The 22,300-nt window shown below is 26.0% G+C and overlaps 1 protein-coding gene across 1 annotated transcript in view; it reads right to left on the minus strand.

Annotated features, from left to right (window-relative positions):
* Window positions 1-463: 463 nt before the first annotated feature.
* Window positions 464-22,300, minus strand: part of LOC112604164 (acid sphingomyelinase-like phosphodiesterase 3a) — a 196,052-nt gene continuing 174,215 nt past the window's right edge. The window contains exons 8-12 of the mRNA XM_025353067.1: window positions 21,240-21,403; window positions 20,208-20,391; window positions 14,158-14,270; window positions 13,378-13,553; window positions 464-4,829 (exon numbers count right to left, since the gene is read on the minus strand). Coding sequence (XP_025208852.1) covers window positions 4,598-4,829; window positions 13,378-13,553; window positions 14,158-14,270; window positions 20,208-20,391; window positions 21,240-21,403 — 869 coding nt within the window. The 3' untranslated portion in view covers window positions 464-4,597. The remainder of the gene's footprint in view (window positions 4,830-13,377; window positions 13,554-14,157; window positions 14,271-20,207; window positions 20,392-21,239; window positions 21,404-22,300) is intronic.

The raw sequence follows: 22,300 nt of genomic DNA on the forward strand, positions 1-22,300 counted from the left end.
CTAAATTCAGTCAAAAATTTAGTCTTTTCTTAAGTCATTATATTTTATTCATAAGTTATTCATAAAAAGCAACATATAACTTTTATAAATACAAAACAAATGCATAAAAAAAATGTCATAACTTAAAATAACACAATATGTTTCTTTTTAATAATATTTATAGTATAGTTGTAATAATAATAATAATAATAATAATAATAATAGTAGTAATAATTGTTTAATCATAATATATTTCACTTAAATTAACTTTTATATTTTTAAGACATCAAAACACGAAGAATATCTTAATGGTTTCAATAATAAAATACAAATTGTATAATAGTGTCCACAACGAATATATTCATTTCATAATATATTACATATAATTTATTAATGGACTAATAACATATCATATTAATATAACAATAATAATTAATAGTAGTTATAATCATACTATTTATAATATCATTATGTGGTCATAATATTATAGTTCATCGGGCCAAACAAAACAAAAAAAAAAAAAATAAATAAATAAATATTTTTCTAAATAATGAATTTACATTTTCAGTTCAAATACCGATTGTTTAATTATTATAAAAATGTCATTTATATTATACTATATAATGTGGCATAACAAGCCAATTTTTTCAACGCAAATCGATCGACGCAGCCTCTCACTACAGACGATTAAAATATAGTTTAGATTTTAATTTTAGATTTCATATTGCTCATATGTATATATACAACTTAACATTTTACAGAAAAGTCCCAAGCGAGTAACGTTGTTTGGGCTACCACGTGTCGCCGCCGCAAATTATGGGGCTTTAAATGGTTGGTAACTTAACGAATAATTCTAATATTATCGGAATCTGTTTTATCGCCAATAATAATCGTTCCGTACTAATAGTCGCATACGATCGTTGCACAATAATTATATACGCTGACGGACAAGTCGGCGAGAAGACTATTTAAAACTTCACGCGGCGGAGGAGACGCGTCTACGGGAACACAATATTAAATTTTTCGTCATGCCGACCGATTCGCGTCACGGCGATCGCTCTGTACAGTTTGAAATAACATCTGCTCGACGATCGAACATCTCACGCACTTATTATATTATACGTTTGTGTGTATGCGTAAGTACACGTAACAACATCATCGGTAGAGATATTACGTTTAATGTAGCGAATCACGACGGTGTGTTAGGAGGACAGAGTGTGAGAGATAGAGACGAGACAAGAGGGCATTGAAAAACGACGGTAATCCCCGACGACTCGCGCGTAGATGCGAATTTACGGCGTACGTAATAATAACGATATTATGTACTTGTGTATTATAGTACGTCGTGCAATAATGTTGTGTATTCGTGCGTTATTCTCGCGGGTGTACACACACGCTCGATAGTCGGGTGGTGCAATGATAGTGATGATAATAACAATAATAATAACATTAATATCGGTAGCGGTATTAAGAACAGCAAAAGGTTTTTTATGATATCGACGTCTGTCTACATTTTGGTTACAAATCATGTTTGGATGTAGGTATGGCGAAATATTATGCAAGGTTTACCTACATAAGCTAAGTGGATGTTATCTATAAAGTTTTGAGTAAAACGATAATGCACGCGTTCGCGATGTCTTGTCGAATTATACCCAGAGGCACTAACGCGCCAGTAGCTCAGCCAGAAATTTCCCGTTGGCTGGGTCGGTCCATAATACCTATTAAAATAATATTTTTTTGTTTCGTACCCATTGACCTATATGATACTCCGAGGATCGACTATTTATTTATTCTTTATATTGCACCGTGTTAAGTGTAAGTGACTAAAATATTTTAATAATAATAAAAGTTTGATTACTAATACAATAATTATTCATTTCGATCAGACGATGCAGCTTCCCCTTGGTACAGGTTATAGTGTGGATTTGAATTTGAATTAATTCTCAAAGACGATATCCAATAATAAACAAAAAAAAAAAAAAAAACTGTTTTATTAGTGATATAACTCTAATAATATTCGTTTTTAGCATGATTTCCAAAAATAAAAATTATAACAGTTAAGGCACGGGTATCGATGTCGAGTTGAAATATCGATATTTTTCCTCTTAATTAAATTGTTATTATGGTGGGTAATATAATTATTTTATTTAAAAGCCGTTATACCCATTCACCTTCACACTGAAATTGTACACGTCAATATTTCAGTCTATAATAATAATTATGTAGTGCGTTTTTCACACGTCAATGCGTCAATAACGTTATTATGTTACATATTAACTACATACGCTCATTAACTGATTAAAATTGATTAAACTTATGCCCAAAAACTATGGCTGTTACAAATTATAACAATATCATACTGTATAACCAACGAAGTATTTTAATTTCAACGCATAATAATGAAACATTTTATTTTTTTATTTTTCATTTTTTAATTTAACTGTTATTTCACGATAATACGATGTAGGTAGTTTATTTTATAAATTTTAAGTAATAATATTTCGATTAAAAATGTTTTAACTGGTAAACAGAAATGGTTTTAAGAATAATAATCATAGCCTTTGACAGTACCACTATAGTATTAAAATAATGTTACTATCGTGTTTGAGTAATTTCGTATACGGCGCGTATTATATCATCAACATTGCTAGAGAAAATGTTATTGTATCAAGTAGAACGTTGCGTTTTCTGTAAATCTATTTTCAAAATATCTTCGTTATTACTGTAATTATTATTATTACTACTACTATCGTTCTTATAGTATGGTAATTTATTAATAAAAATACATCGAACACGAGGTTAGCTGTTGCCTGTTTTTAAAATTTATGATTAATTTTATACATTTCTCAGTTTGAATGACGTACGAATTACGTGTTGACAAGGTGTGTTTAAATTACATCTTTATTCCATTGCAATGGTTGTTTTATTTTAGCTGAGCTTTTAAAAGATCCTTACATAGAGTTAATTATATACCTACTCCTTAGAGAAAATTTTATTTTATCGAAATTGAATAAAATGCATTTATGTGTAAGGTATTTATCAGTATTTACTATATCATATCAAATCATATTATTAAATACAACGTCATCGAGTACCTATAACCTATGCTTTTTTTTTTTGTATATTACATCCAATCATTGCATATTTATTATTTAATCAGTAATGGTCATGTTTGATCATATAATGTAGTTCGATAGACCTTTGTAATCGCTTTGAATTTTTTCGTATAGTTTATTATAAGAATTTATTTTCCATCAAGATATTGGCGTTATCATGAGTAAAGAATAGGGTATAATGAGACTTTTTGATATAATATTTTTTCCTTTTTTCTTTTTATAAATTACGACCTATTTCATTATTGATAAACCCAATGTCTTGTTGTTAATATTATCATAGACTAGATAAAAATGATGTCATTTATTCTATAACATTATTATTGCAATAAATTATTTTAATCCTGATCAACAGAAAACTGTTTTTAAATGGTTCAATTACGCAATGGTGCGATAATTAATTATTTGTTTTTCCGAAACGATAGACAAAATTATATAACTTTTAAAAATATAATTGTATATACGTTGTGTACTAATTACATTGTAAAACGAAAATTTGGTTTCGTTTAATAATGTGCGCAACCATGAAATGCCATTCCTTCTATCTATGGATTTCAAATATAATATATTTCACGGAAATCCTAATATTATTAAACGATAGCTAGGGCAATAGAAAATAAAACGTAGTATGAAAATTGTGTAGTACATTATAATAATGGACTATAAACGGACAGGGTAAAATATCTCAAGCAGATTGATCGGTGCGGGAAAAAAAATCACCCTGAACCGCATAATTTAATATAACTACGTATATAGGCTCTTATTACGTATATATACATATATATATGTAGGACGAGCACCATATTTTCTCGTTAACGGATGTAAAAATAATAAATTATCGCAGTTTGCTGATCTGCGGAGGTAAAATATACGATCCAAGACGTCTAGTCAAGAGAAAAAAAATTGGCAGGTTCGACAAGAGAAAAAAAATAGTAATAATAATAAACCTTCTTGGTCGTATTGAGGTGTCTCAGCTGCAAACGTAAAAGCCAGCGGATATGGACGTGGAATAAATCAAACTCGACGTCGTAGTAAGTTGGAGAAAAAATTGCTCTCGTTCCGTTGTCTCGCGTGGCGTCCAACCCAGTGGCGGAAACAGACAAGCGTTTGAAGTCTGTGGTCTTCGGAGGGGGAGGGTAGTTGGTTATGAAGGCGTATATTATATAGTAATGCATTATAGAATATCGCCGTATTATATATATTTATTATATAGATCGTTGAGAAACGATTTTGATGACGAAAGCCGTAACACGTCTGGTGCGAGTTTTTTTTAAATATTATATACACATAGAGATTTGTTACCGAGAGGTCGAGACAAGTAAAGCGAGAGAGTGTGAGAGAGATAGAGCGAGAAAGAGAGAGAAAGAGAGCTAAATGTATACAGAGAGAAAGAAATATAGAAAAACGTCGAGTCGATCTTTATTGTCGTTGTAATATTATTACACGTTTTCGTGAGAAGACGTCTCTATAGACGTTGTTTGTGTTGTCAGTGGTGTTAGCAGTAGCTAGTGGTGGCAGTATCGGGTCAGCATCACGACGGTCAGCAAAATGGCTGTTATGAAAAAAGCATCATCACTCCGAGGACGAATCGACCCGGAAAGTGCCTCAGCGGCTGTCTCCACGCAGCTGTGAAACCGACTATAGTCGAGTTCGGTGACAGCACAATAATGTGCTCGCCTACATTCCAGATTGCAATCTTTGGGTTTGAATTGTCGCACTGAGTTGGCTTCTATGTATCTGCAAATAAATCATAAAGTATGACACATTTAAATAAAAATAAATCAGTATTTTTAACTTATAAGTAGTAATGATATTGTACTGTTATAATATGTAGTTTATGTGAAAATAGAAAGGAAAATTAAGTGTCCAATGATATGGGATTTTATATTCCATAACATATAATTTTGTAATATTTTAATTAAGGTGCACCTAAAAAAATATGGACTGTAATTCGTTTACACATTTAAAATCTTGGACCACAATTTCGTAGACATTTTTATTGCGAGAAGCAATTAGTAGCGACTCTGGATGAGTATAGTTTAAATAGAAACAAAACACTAACGTAAACTACAGTTTTAATTTTTCATAGCGTTGTAACGTCTTTTAATTTTGTCACCAGCTGCTGGATATAAATAGAAAATAATTAATTAATGTAACCAAACAGGATATTATTTGGATTATTTTGAGGAGGCTATTGAAATATTTTGGGGTTTAAATAATCACACTGTCATTTGTTTTGCTGTCTCAATTTTTTCAATACAGACTTTTGCCTTACCAACCATGTCAATAATAACGTAGTGCTATCGAAAAAGAGAAAATTGTTAGTGGTCACCGGTGTGCGCCACACGTTCGACTCAGTGGTGGTATAATAGTTGGGTTTTAGTAATTCGGGTATGGGACGTGCTCGGTCAAAAACTAACATGTTTTCTTTTAAACTAAAGCGTATAAATAACAGCCGTGTTCACTATTTGACAAATGCAGTGGTCCAATACTGAAATATATTTTAGGAAGTAATTATTTTTTGTGATAAACGTGAACGTTAAATAAATGTTATTGTGTGATCTAAATGATAAATTCTATTTATTTTTTTTTATTTTTTTTATAATTTTCACATACATTATTTGTTAATATAAACCTACCACCTTTATTTGTTTTCAAATAATAATAATATCCAATGTGTTATTATATAATATTATATAAATAAACGTAATATACTAATATATTAAAAACAAAAAAAATAATCGCAACAACGCTGGATGACAATCTTTATATTATATTTTGTGGAGTACCATGCGGCCTGCCGATTCCTAAACTTAAGTGTTACAACGTCAACAGAAATGTAAATTTTGTTCAGTCCGTGTTGGCCTAGAATAATTCTGCTATATTAGTATAATATTATACTGATAGAAATGATAGTTTTTTTTACATAATTCTAAATATTAACAAATTGTTATTAATATAATAAATTTGAGCAAAATACCTACTAAATGTGATGATTAAAAACCTCTTTAAAACAACAGGAAAAGATAATTAAAAGTGAGAACGAAATTTCAATCTAAGTCTTACACAACAATTATTGCAAGTTGATCAATTAAGACGAAAGTCATTGTTTATTTCAACATTTAACTGAATTTTATAGACTGACGTTCAATGTAACTGAGGGCCAATTTATTGGATAGTTCGAGCATTAATTAATTCAAACCTTTAATACGCAATTTAATGAGAAAAATAAATTAACATAAACATTAGAAAATAACATAATATTTAAGTGAGTAGTGAGTATCTATCGTTAAAAGACTGTTATAATTAAAGCTTATGAAAACTATGATTTCTGACTAGTCTTAAGAATATGATATCAACAATATTTATAATATTATACTCCATTTTTAAAGTTTTTTAACAGCTATACGAACATTTTTGAGAGTTTCAATTTTAAATTATAGTTTTTATGCAAAAAAGATGATAATAAATCTTATATTAAAAAAAATAAAAAATACAGCAGTAAAAACTATAAGCAAAACTAACTTAACTTATATAAACTATAAGCAATTGCATCTCATGAATATCATTTCGGGATCAAAAATTTAAAAGAGAGAGTAGAAAAAAATTTATTTAGTCAAAGGGCGAATTCATGTTAATGCACAATTTTTTTTTTTTTTAAGTGGATTGTGTTATTGTATTTTGGCTCATACATAAATTGCTCGTTTAAAATATATTAATATTTATCATACGATTTTGAATATTAAAATATGGACGTTTACTGAACAAAAGGGGCCAAATTAGATAGTTTTTCTACATTTTTTCGCACAAAATGTAGACAGTGGGATTTCGAGCGCCACAGGACTCAACAACGCGTATACTTCATATTATTATATTGTTATTATAATATTATGAGATTTGGTGTGATCAAATTTCATAAGTTTGTCATATTCAATTATTATCTATGTTGTAAAGTGTATGCGATTTATTATTTAAATACTTTTCTAGCAAATATTAAACACTATCTATCTACAAGTAGTTAAATACATTTTAAATACCTACAATTTTATTCTATTAAATATTTTTGTTTAAATATTTAAAAAATATTTAGAAATGTTGTAAAAAATAAACAATAATTACCCCAGAAATCTTATATTTTCTACAAAATAGAACAATAATAATTTAGAATGATGATGATACGTAGAATAAATCAAAGTGAGTCAATTCGCGATGTCCGTTGGATTATAGATTTAGATGTATTTCAAGTCATATATTTTAAAATAATATTTTGTCATCGGATATAATAAAATTTACTAGCTATTATTTATTCTTTCACAAATTAATTTCAGAGATTACCGACGTAATATCCTGCGTTCCAAATCTTCATAGCCTCACAATAATATATATCTCAATTTGTTTTAAAAATTTGTCAACAAGGCTTTTTGTGATGACTTTTATCGCTAATATTAACCCTTTGTTTGTCGTTTAGTCATTATAGAAGATACTATGCAATGTACATAATGTCTGTGATTAGTTAATAACATTAGAAGTAAGAAATGCAAGTATAGGATTTTAAAATTTCAATGTGCGTATTTCACTAGCACCCTTTTTGTTCTTGTTAATCGTTCCATTGAATTGAATAATTGCTTATTAATAAATTTTGATTGATGCTTATTAAAGATTTATTGCTCGTGGTTTATAATTTTGTCTCCTTAAATTTAGTGATGCAATGATTATTTTCTTCAACAAAGTTTATTCCTCGAAAACTTTTTCAGGTAGAAGATATGTTTTTTTGTAGCATCTAGATCGAATGCTTAGTTTATATTTGTGTTTTTTTTTTTTTTTTAGATTTATTTAATAATATGTAGAGCAAATGCAGTTTTAACTCTGACCTCATTCAGTATAATTAATTTTGATTATGGCGTGTTTGAGACCATTTATTACCCACAATATAGAGTTAGTATTAATTATAATATTGCAAAGTTAAAACAAGCTCATGCAGAATTTGAAACGTTTTTCAAAGTTCTCTGTATAATTTAAGTAAATATAAATATAAGCTTTCAACAGGTATTATTAATTAACAAATAAAGTTCATATGTGACTTTATTTATTTGTTTTCAATAACAGAATTATACATTTAAATTATGCGCTTACTAAAATATCATTAATATAATTAAATTATTTTTATATTTAGTCTTTATATATTTGTTACTTCTAATAATTAAATTAGTGGTACGAATTAATACTAAAATTTTAGAAGAACTATTTTTCTTTTCTTTTTTTAAATAAACAAAAATGAATAATAAATATATACAATAATACGAATATTATGTAACTTAAATATACTATTATTTGTTGTAGGTAAAATACATTTTTTTAATAAAAGCCATCATTTGATAGTTTTAAAAATATATATTTAAACAGTATCACTATTTAAATAGCTTACTAGTTTATATAATCAAATTATATTGGGGTTATACGTGGATGATAATTAAACATAGAGTTATACCATAAACTATATAACATTGCGGATTTTCTAAGCCAAACTTTTAACCACCTATGAAAACAATTCGTATTTCGTTGTTTTTTTTAGAATTCCTAAAACAAATATTAAAAGAGTGCACTAGGCTCTAGGGTAAATTTTAAATCTGGAGAAAGTGGCCACTGTTGTCCCAAGGGTTGATAAAAATATAAAAAATAAATGAATAAACCGAAAGTTTGTCGGACTCAAACTGTGTATATATATCCTACTTAGAGATGTTGTTTGCGTTAAACATTTTTTGTCGAAAAACTAAAGGCGGAGAGACAGAAAGAAGAAAACAAAACGAAGCAGTACTAATAAGTGTCCCATACTTATGAGTTGTAAACCGTTGGTGATGTGAGTGAAGAGAAGAGGAAAATAGTGGTGAGAGTTAAGTAACCAGCAGTAAGATGGATTATTTTAAAGATTTTTTTTTTTTTTTTTTTGTTGTTACTTAAGAACTATAAACAATAACTGAATCTTTGAACCCGCAAAGCCATTTCCATAAAGAATGTTAAATCAAACTTATACTATCTGAAGCTTCTTAACATCTTTTGATTTTTGATTATTTTATTTTCTATTTAAAAAAAATATATGTAATACCCATATATTCGTTTATATATATATATATATACGTAATTTTTATCGAAATCACGAATGTTTTCTATTGTTGTTTGCTACTTTTTTTTTTTTCACAGTGCACTATTGAAGTCGTAATATGAACGATAATTCTTCAATTTTTCACCTTATTGGGTTTACATTGCATTCAAAGTACTCGTAGTGCAAACACTTTGATTCATTATTCACACCCTCGATGTAACTTTATTTATATATATTTAGGAAAACACACTTCGAATTCCCAATTTTTAGTCCTTTTTTATGTATTATAATTTTACACGTACTACGTTAGTGTATAATTGTGTAAATATGTCATATAACACTACAATAAGTATAGATGATTGCTTAAATGTGCATATATATATCATTATAATATTATTACGTATCTATTATGATATATTGTAAGAAATTCTGCATCCAATTTTATTGAGTTAAGATTTTCATTTTAAATAGGTCAAATATGCAATTTAAAATTTAATTCACCATCCTACGGTAAGAAAGTTAATCGTGACTTCACTATACATATATGACGTAGTTTGTCGAAACTTTTGTAAGTATTGTATGGCTGTTTTGACAATGCCTTACAAAAGAAAAGCGAAAGTATTCATTTCCATTTTATGTAATATTATACAACATATAAATATTTTAGTATTTCGAAAAGTGCCTCTATACACTGTGATTCACAATATATGTTCATCCCCATTTTTTTTTTTTTAAAAATTCAGTTATTCAAATACAATGTTTGTAAATTTTGAATATCTAAAAAAAAAAAAATATTTTTAAATTTTTAAAGTTATTTTTTCTATTTAAGGAATATTTTATAGTGAAACAAACTTTTTCAAATTTAAACCAACTTTTTTGACTAAAAATTATTTAGTCGATAATTTTTGGACGATATTGACGTATCAGAATTAAAATTAAAAGTTATGGTTTTTGAGTTATTTATCTTTGTATATTAAAGATAATAGTTGTGTGAAAATATAAAGTTATAATAATTCTGAAATTTCAGCAATTTATTTTAATCTAGAAATATTTATAATTTATAAAAATGGCCTAAGTATAATAAAATATACTAAATTCGATACATTTATTAAACGATTTCAAAAAAAAAAAAAAAAAAAAATAGTCATTAAATAATTTATAGTAAGAAATAGAGATTTTTATTTAAAAACCATAAGCTTGCATGAAACAGTAAACTCTATAAAAGTTACAAAAAATATCAATAATTTGAAAATATGGTTTTTGAGTATATTTCCAAATTCCAAAATGAGAATATATATAAGTTTATAAATTATCAAAAGAAAAATAGGAGTTAGCATGCTTGAAATTTATCAGTATACCTATAATTTATTACATTTTTAAAGCTATAAATCATAATTTATTTTTTGCACATTTTATCGATGATTATGGTATATTATAATCACGTCATGTTTTTAGCTAAATTCGGTTATATTGCCCGTTAAATTGTGTACAACTGAAATAATATTATATATGATATGTTTAAATTTCCAAGATAGTAACAGTTAACTAGAGAAACTTACGACAAAATAGTATTATTTTATGAGAGTTCGAATTTATCGTTTAAATCATAAAATGTTATTAATTTCTAAATAATAAATTATATATGTCGTTATATATTTTTATTTTTGTAGTCACTTTTGGATTCCACTATTTGTATTTTCATTAGAATGATATTCATTGAAAAAACTCATTAAAACGTGATTACGAAATAGGAGAGACTCAATTTTTTCTCAAAACTTACGACAGAGATAAAATTAAAGAATTTTCATATAATTAACGATTTTTATAAATATTATAGACAACAATGAACTTCTTTCAATTTTCATGAAGTATTCTGATAAATCATACATATTTTCATTTATTTTAATGTAAGATAATAATTGGATCGTATAAACTATATAATTGTAAATAAGTCCAAGACATTTTCGACTGCTTTATTACAGTGAATATAGTAAATTGTGCACAACGCAATATCATAAATGTTATTTTATGAAGATAATTAATTCAATTACTAGGTAATATTTTAATGTGAAATGAAATATGTATAAATTATAAATTATAATAGGTATTATTCTATGCTATATATTTCATTAAAGAGTAAAAAAAAATACATACATGCGTAAAATTGATTGAAATCTTTGCAATTTATTGACTTTGGACAGTATTTTAAAAGTCAATAAAAATGAAACTAAAGATATTTCTTCAACGGCATACATTACGAAGAACTCTACAAAAGCCGAGATAGAAATATTTTATTTGTGTTTGGTAATTTTCACAAGCGTATAATCGCATAACTCTTTCAGACTTTACATTTTTTTTTTTAGTAAATAATAATGTAGAAAATGCTTGTATTTATCTTTTTAAAACCGAATGTACGATAAAACTTTTGAGTATTAGCGAAAATTCTTTTGATTTAAATTTGTTTAACTTTTCTGGCAAAAGTATTGTAGATACGAAAAATATTCTCTATTAAGTCTCTAGAGATAAATAAAGAGATTTACGTTATTTTGGCGTTAGTCAGAACTATGTCAAATTTATACTCGATTCCGCAAAGTTTTCGCTTTTTGCAGTAACAACGTTACTAATAATAATAATTTAACTCAATTGAATATTATACATGGTCTATTTAATAATGATTTAGTCCGCATGCTGATTGAATGCTAACGGTTATAATGTAGGATCAGAGTTTTGGTTGATTGAAGATAATTATAATAAGAGTCGAGTACTCGAGTAAATCAATTAGATATTACATTTCGCGTAAATTGACAATCGGCTACAAGATAATAATAATAATAATAATATTAGAACATTTGTGTTTATACCGTTAATACCAGATACCAATAAAATGTGCAGTGATATAAAAATTAAAATAATAATAATATTGTTTGTCAATTCAATTTTTTAAATTACAATGTACTTGACAGCATTATTTTTTGTTCCAAATAGGGAAAGGTGACAATTATTAATACTTCAAAAATTAAATATTAATATTTAAATACTTTGGTTGAATTATGACAATAATGAATATTGTTTGATGTATATACTGATAATGAATTATATATATATATATATATATATATATATATATATATATATATATATATATTATATATACATGGAATAAGTAAAAAAAAAAAATCAAATTTAAATATAAGTGATTGACGATGAATAAGTAAAAATATTTTTAGTCACAAAATTGGTGTACAATTTTGGTGTATTTTTTTTAAAAATCAAACATAATATAACTTAATACATATATATTAAAAAATATTGAATATTTATTTTTGTCGAGTATATAATTCACATGCCCATTAACTTAAAGGGTTGAAGTATTTTTTTGTTATCCTTACACGTATAGCTTTTGTTGGAATGTATAAAAAAATATGAAACGGTAGAAAAAAATCAAATAAAAAAAAACTCTTGCCTTTATTTATTTTTATCACCATTGAAAGTTTTTATTCAGCGGTGCCCACGGAACATAGTAGGTAGACATTAATATGTACACGAATGAATGGCGACAACATGTGTCCTTGTAATATAATATTATATATATGTATATTACAATATACTATCATTAATATATGTATCCACAAGATTTAAGATGTGATTTGATAGGATTGAAGACTTTTTTACTGTTTATGTATTAATCTTCATGAAAATTCAATTCGAACACAATCACACACAAAAAAAAAAAAATTTAGATATGCTGCAGATCTGTCATATAATTGGATAGATATTTAAATTAATATAATAATATGCTTTTATTGTTTTTGTACAACAAATTATCATCATACTGATCGCAAAATCGGTTCTGCATAGAGATCTATCATAAACACAACATTTAAATATCACGCAGGACTTGATGTGTACAGGTCGTTTTAATTAGTTTGTCAGCAATCTTACATTAAAGTTGTAAGCATTGTCTATGACTTTTTCCATGGTTGAGGGTAAATGGACTAGGTTGGATGAATAAAGAAAAATTGGAAATTACCTGCATAACCATCACGGGAAAAATGTGTATTTACAGAAAAATGTGATGAAATGAACAATCATTTACTGTTTATGGTTTAATTACCTGCGTATTATTTAGCAGTTGTACTTAATTATAATATATTTTGATATTATGACGCTAATATTATGATTTACCTGTCAAACTGCACTGACTCGTCGTCTTGGAACGTTTCAGCGATCGCGTGCAGAGACCTAGGCGTGATTTCGTGGAGTCCGTAGTAGTGCGTTAGGTTGTACTCAATTCTCCAGTCATCTGGATCGCCGTTAGGTGATGAATCCAGATCGATATAGTACTGTGTGTAGTCTATAATCTAAATAAAAAACGACGTCCATATTGTTATAATAGCTCAATTATATTTTTAAAATACATATAAATAGTAAATGAATTTTGTATTGAAACTTTAAATTCGTTTACGTATTGTATAATTTTAATAGATTATAAACACCTAATGATATGTCACTAGTTGTCTTTACTTTAATTTACACTTGAACTATGCGTTTATTTAAATTAAAATGTTCAGGTAAATGTGTATTTAAATACCATTTTTAAAATATTAATATCTACTCTGTAGTGATACTTTTATTTTAAGATTATAGTCGTAAAGCAAACTTAAAAATAGATATCAGAAATGCATTAATAACCAAAAATGAAATTGGCAAAAAGTATTAAGCATGGTTTGAAAATTTACTGTACTGTACCGTTTTATATATCTAATTGCAAGACTAAAAAAATATACCAATCGTTTGTTTAAAAATTCAAAAATGTAAAAGAATAATTTTCAATCTTGTCATTAACAAATGATGTGATTCTTTTTAAAACGAAAAATCGCCTTAATAGAATCATTATGACAGTCATAAAATACTAACACTACATGTTTATAGATAGAAATTTCATTTATATAGACATATACTTACTTGGCCCGAATTGGTGTTGAATTTGTACAGTCTTAAGCCAGGGTTGTTAGACACGCCGGGAGACTTGTTAGGCGTCAACGATGGTGCCACCATCATCCACGATACTGGTTTTTCTGCAACACAAATGGCAGAAACGCACTTGATTAACGCCCGTTTCAATCAAAACAAAGAAAGATAAATAACAGAAAAACAACATACATAGTTTAGACAATAAGTCGATATTATAATATTAAGGCTTTTTGTACGTAACCACTCTAATTGTACGGGGAACGGATACAGTTTTTATATCGATCACGAGCGTTAGATTTAATACTGTATTAGTGGTCGTCATACAAAACGTGTAAAAATGCGTTCGGTAGTATTTTTTATTAAGATGATCATAATACGTATATTACATCATAAAACGATGGCTACAATAATAGCTAGACATAAAATATAGATATGTTTTGTGTCCGGTCTCTGTAGATTAAATGTATTACAATTATTATTAATAATAAGAACCATAATATTATAAATATGTTGAGCTAATAGATTCAAAACGATCTAAGCAAATTCTAGCGATTTATAGTATATAAATTATAAATATTATAAATTTATTTATTTTTTTTTTATGAATTTTTTTTTTTTTCTATCAATTTTCTGATTCTAACGTTAAAATATATAAAAAAAACACATTTAATTAAACCAATACATTCATTATTGTAGAATATTAAGTTCTTACAATACATTTTTAATGTTTAGAAAGCATTATGTTAAGTATTCTAATAATAAAAACAGATATATTGAAATCCAAGCTCTAATATTTATTATTATGATATGATACATCACCGGAATCTAATAACGGTAACAAAACAGGCGCGTAATTAATTTACTATATGTTATCTTATTTAGTTTTCAACTACTAAAATTTTATTATTATTTATTATTTTTAATTTAACAATGCAAAAATTAATAAATGTACATATAGAGTATAGATAATTATTATTTTAAAAATGTGTAATGTTTTAATAATGCTAATAATATAAAATATTAAAATTGTAAGTATAAAACAAATACGTTATAAAACATATAGACATATTAATATAAAAATAATGCCTATACAGTTTAATAGTTCAAATATTATTAAATTTCTCTATACATGTTTATGGTGATTAAATTTTTATGTATTGGGAGAAATTGATTGTGTTTTATGAAATATATATTTTAGTTCATATCGTTTATTAAACTATAAAATAATAAAAATTAAAACCCTCCCCACAAAAATTTGATTAAATATAAGCTATTATAATAGGTAGAACGCAGTGGCACGATGATAACTCCCTAATGAGTACTTGACACAAACTGAGCTCTATTAAGAACGTTTTAAAGTTTTATCTTTGAACTCTTATATATTATACCTATGAGTTATGCAATAATATATCGTGACGTCATTATAGTCACGTGACATTACGTTTCCAACAACAGTTTGAGCATATTATTTTTTATGGGTTATTTTTTTTTTTTTATAAATAGTTTTGAATTAAAAAAATAAAATCTACTTTTATTTTTTGTTAACGTTTTATAGTCTCACCTTTGTATTTAAATGTAATTTTATTCATTAATTTCATTATTAAAAGATATAGTGAACGCTGTGACTCTAGCGATCTTAGTGTTAAGTTAATTGTTAATTAGGGGTTAACAAATCAATTTTTGTGTTTTATTTTTTTGAAATATGTATAATAAAACATTTGTTATGGGTGGAAAAAAATTATCTCAGTTCCAAATCATAATAATAATAAACAATTTGGAACCCTGTTTCGTCAATTTATTTAATACATATGAAAGATGATAGAAAACAGTAAAATATTATAAGAACCTCTGATTCCAATAATGTTTGCTACTGGCATCGTTGAAGATAGTGTTTACTTTTCATGAAATCGATTAGAATTTAGATGTACTAATTAAATACTAAATTACAATTAAATATAATTGACCTACACTAGCGATTATCAACCTTTTACTTCCGAGTACCACCTACACATCTAGAACATTTTCACATACAATTTAATTTAGAAAACTCAATTTTTTTTCATTTTGCTTAAAAAATTTATAGAATATTAAAACTTATTAAACAAAAGTAAAATTAATAGCATGTACAATTTATTAAAACATAAATCAACCAAGCATTACACATTATAGATATTATCGTTTATTTAAATTTCTATCATTAACGTGAGTAAAACCGACTATTTTGTTTAGTAATCAAATAAACGAAATAATATTTTATGTATCTAATAATATTTTATTTTATGATAAATATTTATTTTTCATTCAAGTATTTTGAGCTTTCTGCGTACCATTAGCGGTACGCGTACCATAGGTTGAGAAACGCTGACCTACACCATTTAAGTTTTTGAAGATTTAGTTAAAATCATTATCCCAATATTTTAGTCGAGGATATTCTTAGGTACTTCTAAAAATTTAAAACATTCATGTAATTTACTATACAGAGAAATAAGAATATATTTATTCAACATGACAAATATATACAAGAATAAAGAAGTTTTAAAAAGTTTTAAATAAAAAAAATACTTGAGTATATTATTATATAAAGTAAATTACTAAGACAACGAATATAAAAGTCGCTGTTGTTATAATAAATTGTAATTCAAATATTTTAAGATTAAATATGAGTTAGTACTACTAATGTCTACAATTATTGGTTTGAAAACTTAAGTCACATATTATATAAACATTTTTAAATTTAATGAATTTTTTTTTATTATTTTTGCTTTATGAACTTTAAAATATTCCTTAAAACTATATATTAAAGCATAGAATACCGTGTATAAAACTATAAGAACTTTCTTCTGTTGTATATTTATCAAATACTATAATAATATTAACTAATATTAGCTAATACATACAGTCAATAAAATTAATTAAATAACTTAATATTTTACAACTTTACAGAATTTCAATATAAACAGAACCTTGATTCATAAATGTCTCATCAAAAAGCTATTTTCGTTAATCAGATAAATTAAAATTAATAATTTAATACGAAATATTCATATTATATCTATTAAAATCTTTGTTCAAGAAATATTTCCCAAAGTACGTAACATAATAACATTATCATGAATTAATATATGTGTGCCTCTCATTAAAAAAGTAATACAAATGAACAATAACCAGATAAATTAACTTATTTTGGAAGTTCACTTTTTCGTGAATTATTATATAGGATAAAATTACATGTATTCAGATGCAACAACTAATAAAATGCAATAAATATAAGTATATTTTATAATAGGATTGGATTTATTTTGTTTTTATTTTTGGTGAAACAACTAGATACATCTGGATTTATGATAACTCATTTTAAAATTTAAGATACTGTTGTGTTACTATTCATAAGCATTTAAATCTAAATTTAAATTTTTAAATCAGTAAATTTAATTTAATTACTATTACTTTTCTCTTGAAAAGTAATATGTATAGCCTATCAAACAGATAAATCCATAAGGTATTGACTTTGAATTATTTTTATCTAAAGATAAAAAAAGTTAAATAGATTTTAAATCCGCAATATCATTTATCATCATGTTAATAATTGAAAGGTGTAGATATTATTATTTTAGCATTGATTAATTATAATAATGAAACGTGTTTTATCAGCCCCGAACGAAGTAAATTTATCAAGTTGTTGTTTCAAACTCTTCAAATCTAAACTTACAATGTTGTCCTTTTCACGTAGTTCATATTAAACATTTAAACGTCACATAAAATGACTAATTTTATTCGTTAGATTACAATGTAAAGTTGTTCGCTATCTGTAAAGTGCGTGTTATGTACTCGTTGAACAAGTCAAAATATATTTTGAGAATTAAATTAAAGATATACAGAATATACACCTTCAATAAACTAAATTAAATTTTATGTCATCTCTAAAAGTTTTCTTTTCTTCTTTTACATTTCAAAGGCGTTAGAACATTTTATGTCGAACTTTACCCTTTAATAATTGTAACATGATAAGTTATAATTTCTTCTAAAATTTGATTTATTTTTTAACTTTGATATATTTTTACATAATTTTTATATTTTTCTCATCTAAAGATATATTAAGTTTTTAACACAATAGGTGTACTATGTACATGTTTTTATCATATTATACCACATTGTGTTTTATCAATCAATATTTTAGATTTTGAGAGAAAAGGTTTATATATTTGTTGTACATGTATACACGATAGTTGATAATTACTCAAAAAATCATTTCAATTTTAAACTTTGAGGGTGATTTTAGATAGGAAATCGGATCGTGTTGTTTTTTTTTTTTTTTTAAAGTCAAAATAGAAAAATTCCTAATATTTTTTAATATAACTATCAAATAAAAATTTAAGGAAAAACGGATTTTTTTTTTTAAATCAATTTTCTTTTTTTTTGGCGTACCTAACAAAAAAAAATGGTAACTATACTTGAAATTTTCATAGAAAAGTTTTAAGAAAATGTTTTGTGTGTATAATAATATTTGGCCATAACAAGTTCAATGAATTATTAAATAATTTAGCAATAGTTTTATTATTGCATTTTTCTAACTGCATACGATTTAAAATAAATGATTTGTGGACTCAGAACATAGTTTTCCGATGATTACATTACTAATATACCTGCCCTCTGCATAATATGTTGATTCATCAATGATTGAAACCTATAGATATTGGTCCATCTTGAATAAACTATCTAATTGATTTTAATGTTACCTCGTAAATTATATTAACATAACTTTTTCGGGTGATACTTACATCTGAAATTTTTTTTCTTGTATATTTCTTTAAAATATTTATGAATTCTCAATTTTTTAGTTTGAAAATTAAAATATACGCGCAAGTTAACATTCGGCACATATCGGTATTAAAAGCTGACAAATTATTGGAAGACGTTGATGGCTCCGAATTCAAGAAAATTTGTTGACATTTTTTTTACGATTTCTATTTTGTTAATGCTTAGATGTAGATATAATATATTAATATATTATGCTGAGTAACTGAAAAACGCTGATTTATTGAAACTGCCTTTTCACAGAATGAACAGAATACAATTTTTCCATCACCTTTAAATGTCTTGTTAGGAAATTCTTTTAAATAAAAATTATTCGCTTTCGATTTCAATTTCACAACTTTTGACATTTAAAAAATTTTAAACTATACGTACACGAGATTACGTTATAAACGCGACTACGAATAATACTAAAAACGATTATCGAGTATGTAGGTTATCACTATTATTCCTTATTTTATACTAATATAATCCGGCATTACCAATATCGACAATAAGTGAACTAGTTCTAATTTACATAGTGGCATGCTGCGTGCCAAAAATAAGTACGTACGAGTAATTGCCATTTAGATAACGTATAATATTTGGTAGTCGTTAAAAATTACAAGGTAGTCTTGTTAATTTGACGAAGCAGATAATATTTATGATTTTCAAAAATTAATAAAAAAATCAACAATTATTAAAATATGTAAAAATATGTAAGAAAAATTTGGATTTATTTTAATTAGAATATTTAAAATCGTACACATTTTTATCAGATTTAAAATATCTTATTCCAATAAAAATATGTATTTACAATAAAATCCGTTCCCTAGTACTCACCCAAAAGTGAAAATACTTTAAACTATGTTTACTTTAAAATTCACATGTTTGTTTATCATATTTAACATATTTTACCTTGTTTTTTTTTCGATTATACACTTTCCTCGGTTAAAATAAACGTCAGGGCAAGAGTAAAATCGTAAAAAATAGTATTTATAACAACAACAAATTCCTAGACTAGAACTAACAAAAATAGTGTGTACAATTTGGCTTCAGTCAGACAAAAATATAATAGTCAATAGTTTAAAAAAGAAAAAAAATATTTCCTTTTAATAGTAAAGTAATTGATAGAACTCATTTTGACCCATTGAGTCTATCATTAAAAGGTGAGATAATCATCAACTACGCAAAAAACATCACACGAAGAGACGATCAAATATTACATTAGATGAGACTTTAATACTCACTGTGTTGGTCGTAGACGATTCGGAATGTGTCGGAATGCAGATGACCACAAAACTGTCCGACAATGATGTTCGCAAACCTCCGGATCATTTCCATATAGCTCGCACTGTAGTCGTCTTTGAACGTAGGCGCCTCATCCTGGTCTCTTTCGTTGGCACCCGGGCACATGTGACTCACTAGGTACACCTGGAAATTGTTCGAATCGTAGACTGCGTTGTTGAAATGAACAAACAGACAGACGATAATAGGCACAGGATGTCGGAATATCATCGTGCACTTTGGGGTTTTAATATTATTTCGGGTCTATGATCGAGTATAACGGGAAAAGCGATCATGGTTAATTACGTATTATAGTTTTTACTTTTCTTTTCTAGTCGACAATCGTATTTCACGGTAATTTTAATTCAATCATTGGTAATATGTATAGACGTACTTTTATCACAACAACTGCAATCATTTTAATATGCAATTTAAAAATGTCGACGTTACGATTAACGTTTAACGAGTTCGCTCAAAAAAATTGGATCATGATTTTAATTAAAAGACAACTATGTAAACATCGTTGTGATAAAAGTTTAATGATAAACTTATTAACAAGCTCGATATAAACATTTTGTGGGTATTTACAAATAAAATACAATGTTCTGTTTTTTTTTTTTTTTTTTTTAAATATATCTAAAAATCTAGCTGTGTGGTTTTATCCTCGTTTAAAAATATATTTTAGGTGCTGTTATATCGTAGGCATATGTTTAAAGATTAAACATACAATTTATTTATTTTCATGAAGTTAGAAAAAAAAATAACCATGATTTTTGAGTATCATTATTTAAGTAAATGACTATTAAATTACATATCATATTATTTGCGTGGTTAAAACATATTATGGGCACTTTGAGAACTGACTGAAAATTTATTTTGTGTTGCGATATTATTAAGTTAAACATTTTTAATATAACCTAGCCTTATTTTATTTTGTTCTTAATATTAACGATCGTTAAAATTGAACTTGACTAATATCTAATATTATTACTCACTGTTTCTTTATTTATGACTGATTTCAATAAGATTTTTTCCAACCACTCAAGCTGTTCTACAGGGTTGACTACGTTCCGCTGCCTTTCTACTGTCGAAAATGCATTTGAATTGAGCGCAATTATCCTAAGTTTATTTCCTTTTTGCTCAATCGTATAATATCCTCCTGTGAAAAAAATATATAATTTTATTAATTAATTTATAAATATTTATATATTTTTTAACATTCAACATTATAGTAGTCATACTAATGATTGAAGTTGTTTTTACTTTTTAACTGTCTCAAAGCATTATACTTAAATGTTAAAAATACAACTATTATTTCTCATAAATATTATATTGTAATATATTACCATAAGTTGTATTTACCGAGTTTTAAATAAAAATTAAAATGATCAAAGTTATAAAAATAATAGAAAATATTTGTTGTGGCTTACAAACATGTACATTGCATAGCATTACGACATTTAATGTAAACATATTTTTTTTTTAAGTTTATTTTGACGCATGATGATAGGATAAATAGATAAAATGTATAAATTAGTTAAATAACTAAAAATATTATTTTTTTGACAAATACTATTTTGTTATATTATTATAGCGTGTCTCAATATCGGAGTTGTAAAATGATTTTGTTAGTTGTTTTATAATCAGTTGCGTGTTTCGTTCCTCAAACAAATAATTAATACATAACTATTTAGTTTCGGGGTAAAAAAAAAAAAACGAATTTTTTATAATTATTTATTTTTTATGACTGGTTAATATAAAAATAAAACTATAGTATTTGAATGTCAATTATAAGTTAATTTTGTATTTTATTTTTTGATATATATTTTTTTTTCAAATTAATTTTGCATGGATGCATTTCTTTTTGAGACATAGAACATCAATTATAAATTATTGTATTTTAAATTCAAAAAAGTTTTAAAGCTCTCATATTTTAGAGTAAATTTTCCGTTCACGTAATTCATGAATATAATATATTTCGAAATCGTTTTACAGAAATGTTTAGCCTAGATATTACTGTTATCTAAATATTTAGTTGCACGAGAGAACTATACTT

The sequence above is a fragment of the Melanaphis sacchari genome, unplaced genomic scaffold (assembly GCF_002803265.2).
Source record: "Melanaphis sacchari strain LSU unplaced genomic scaffold, SCAv2.0 Contig11_pilon_pilon, whole genome shotgun sequence".
Classification (NCBI taxonomy): Eukaryota; Metazoa; Arthropoda; class Insecta; order Hemiptera; family Aphididae; genus Melanaphis; species Melanaphis sacchari.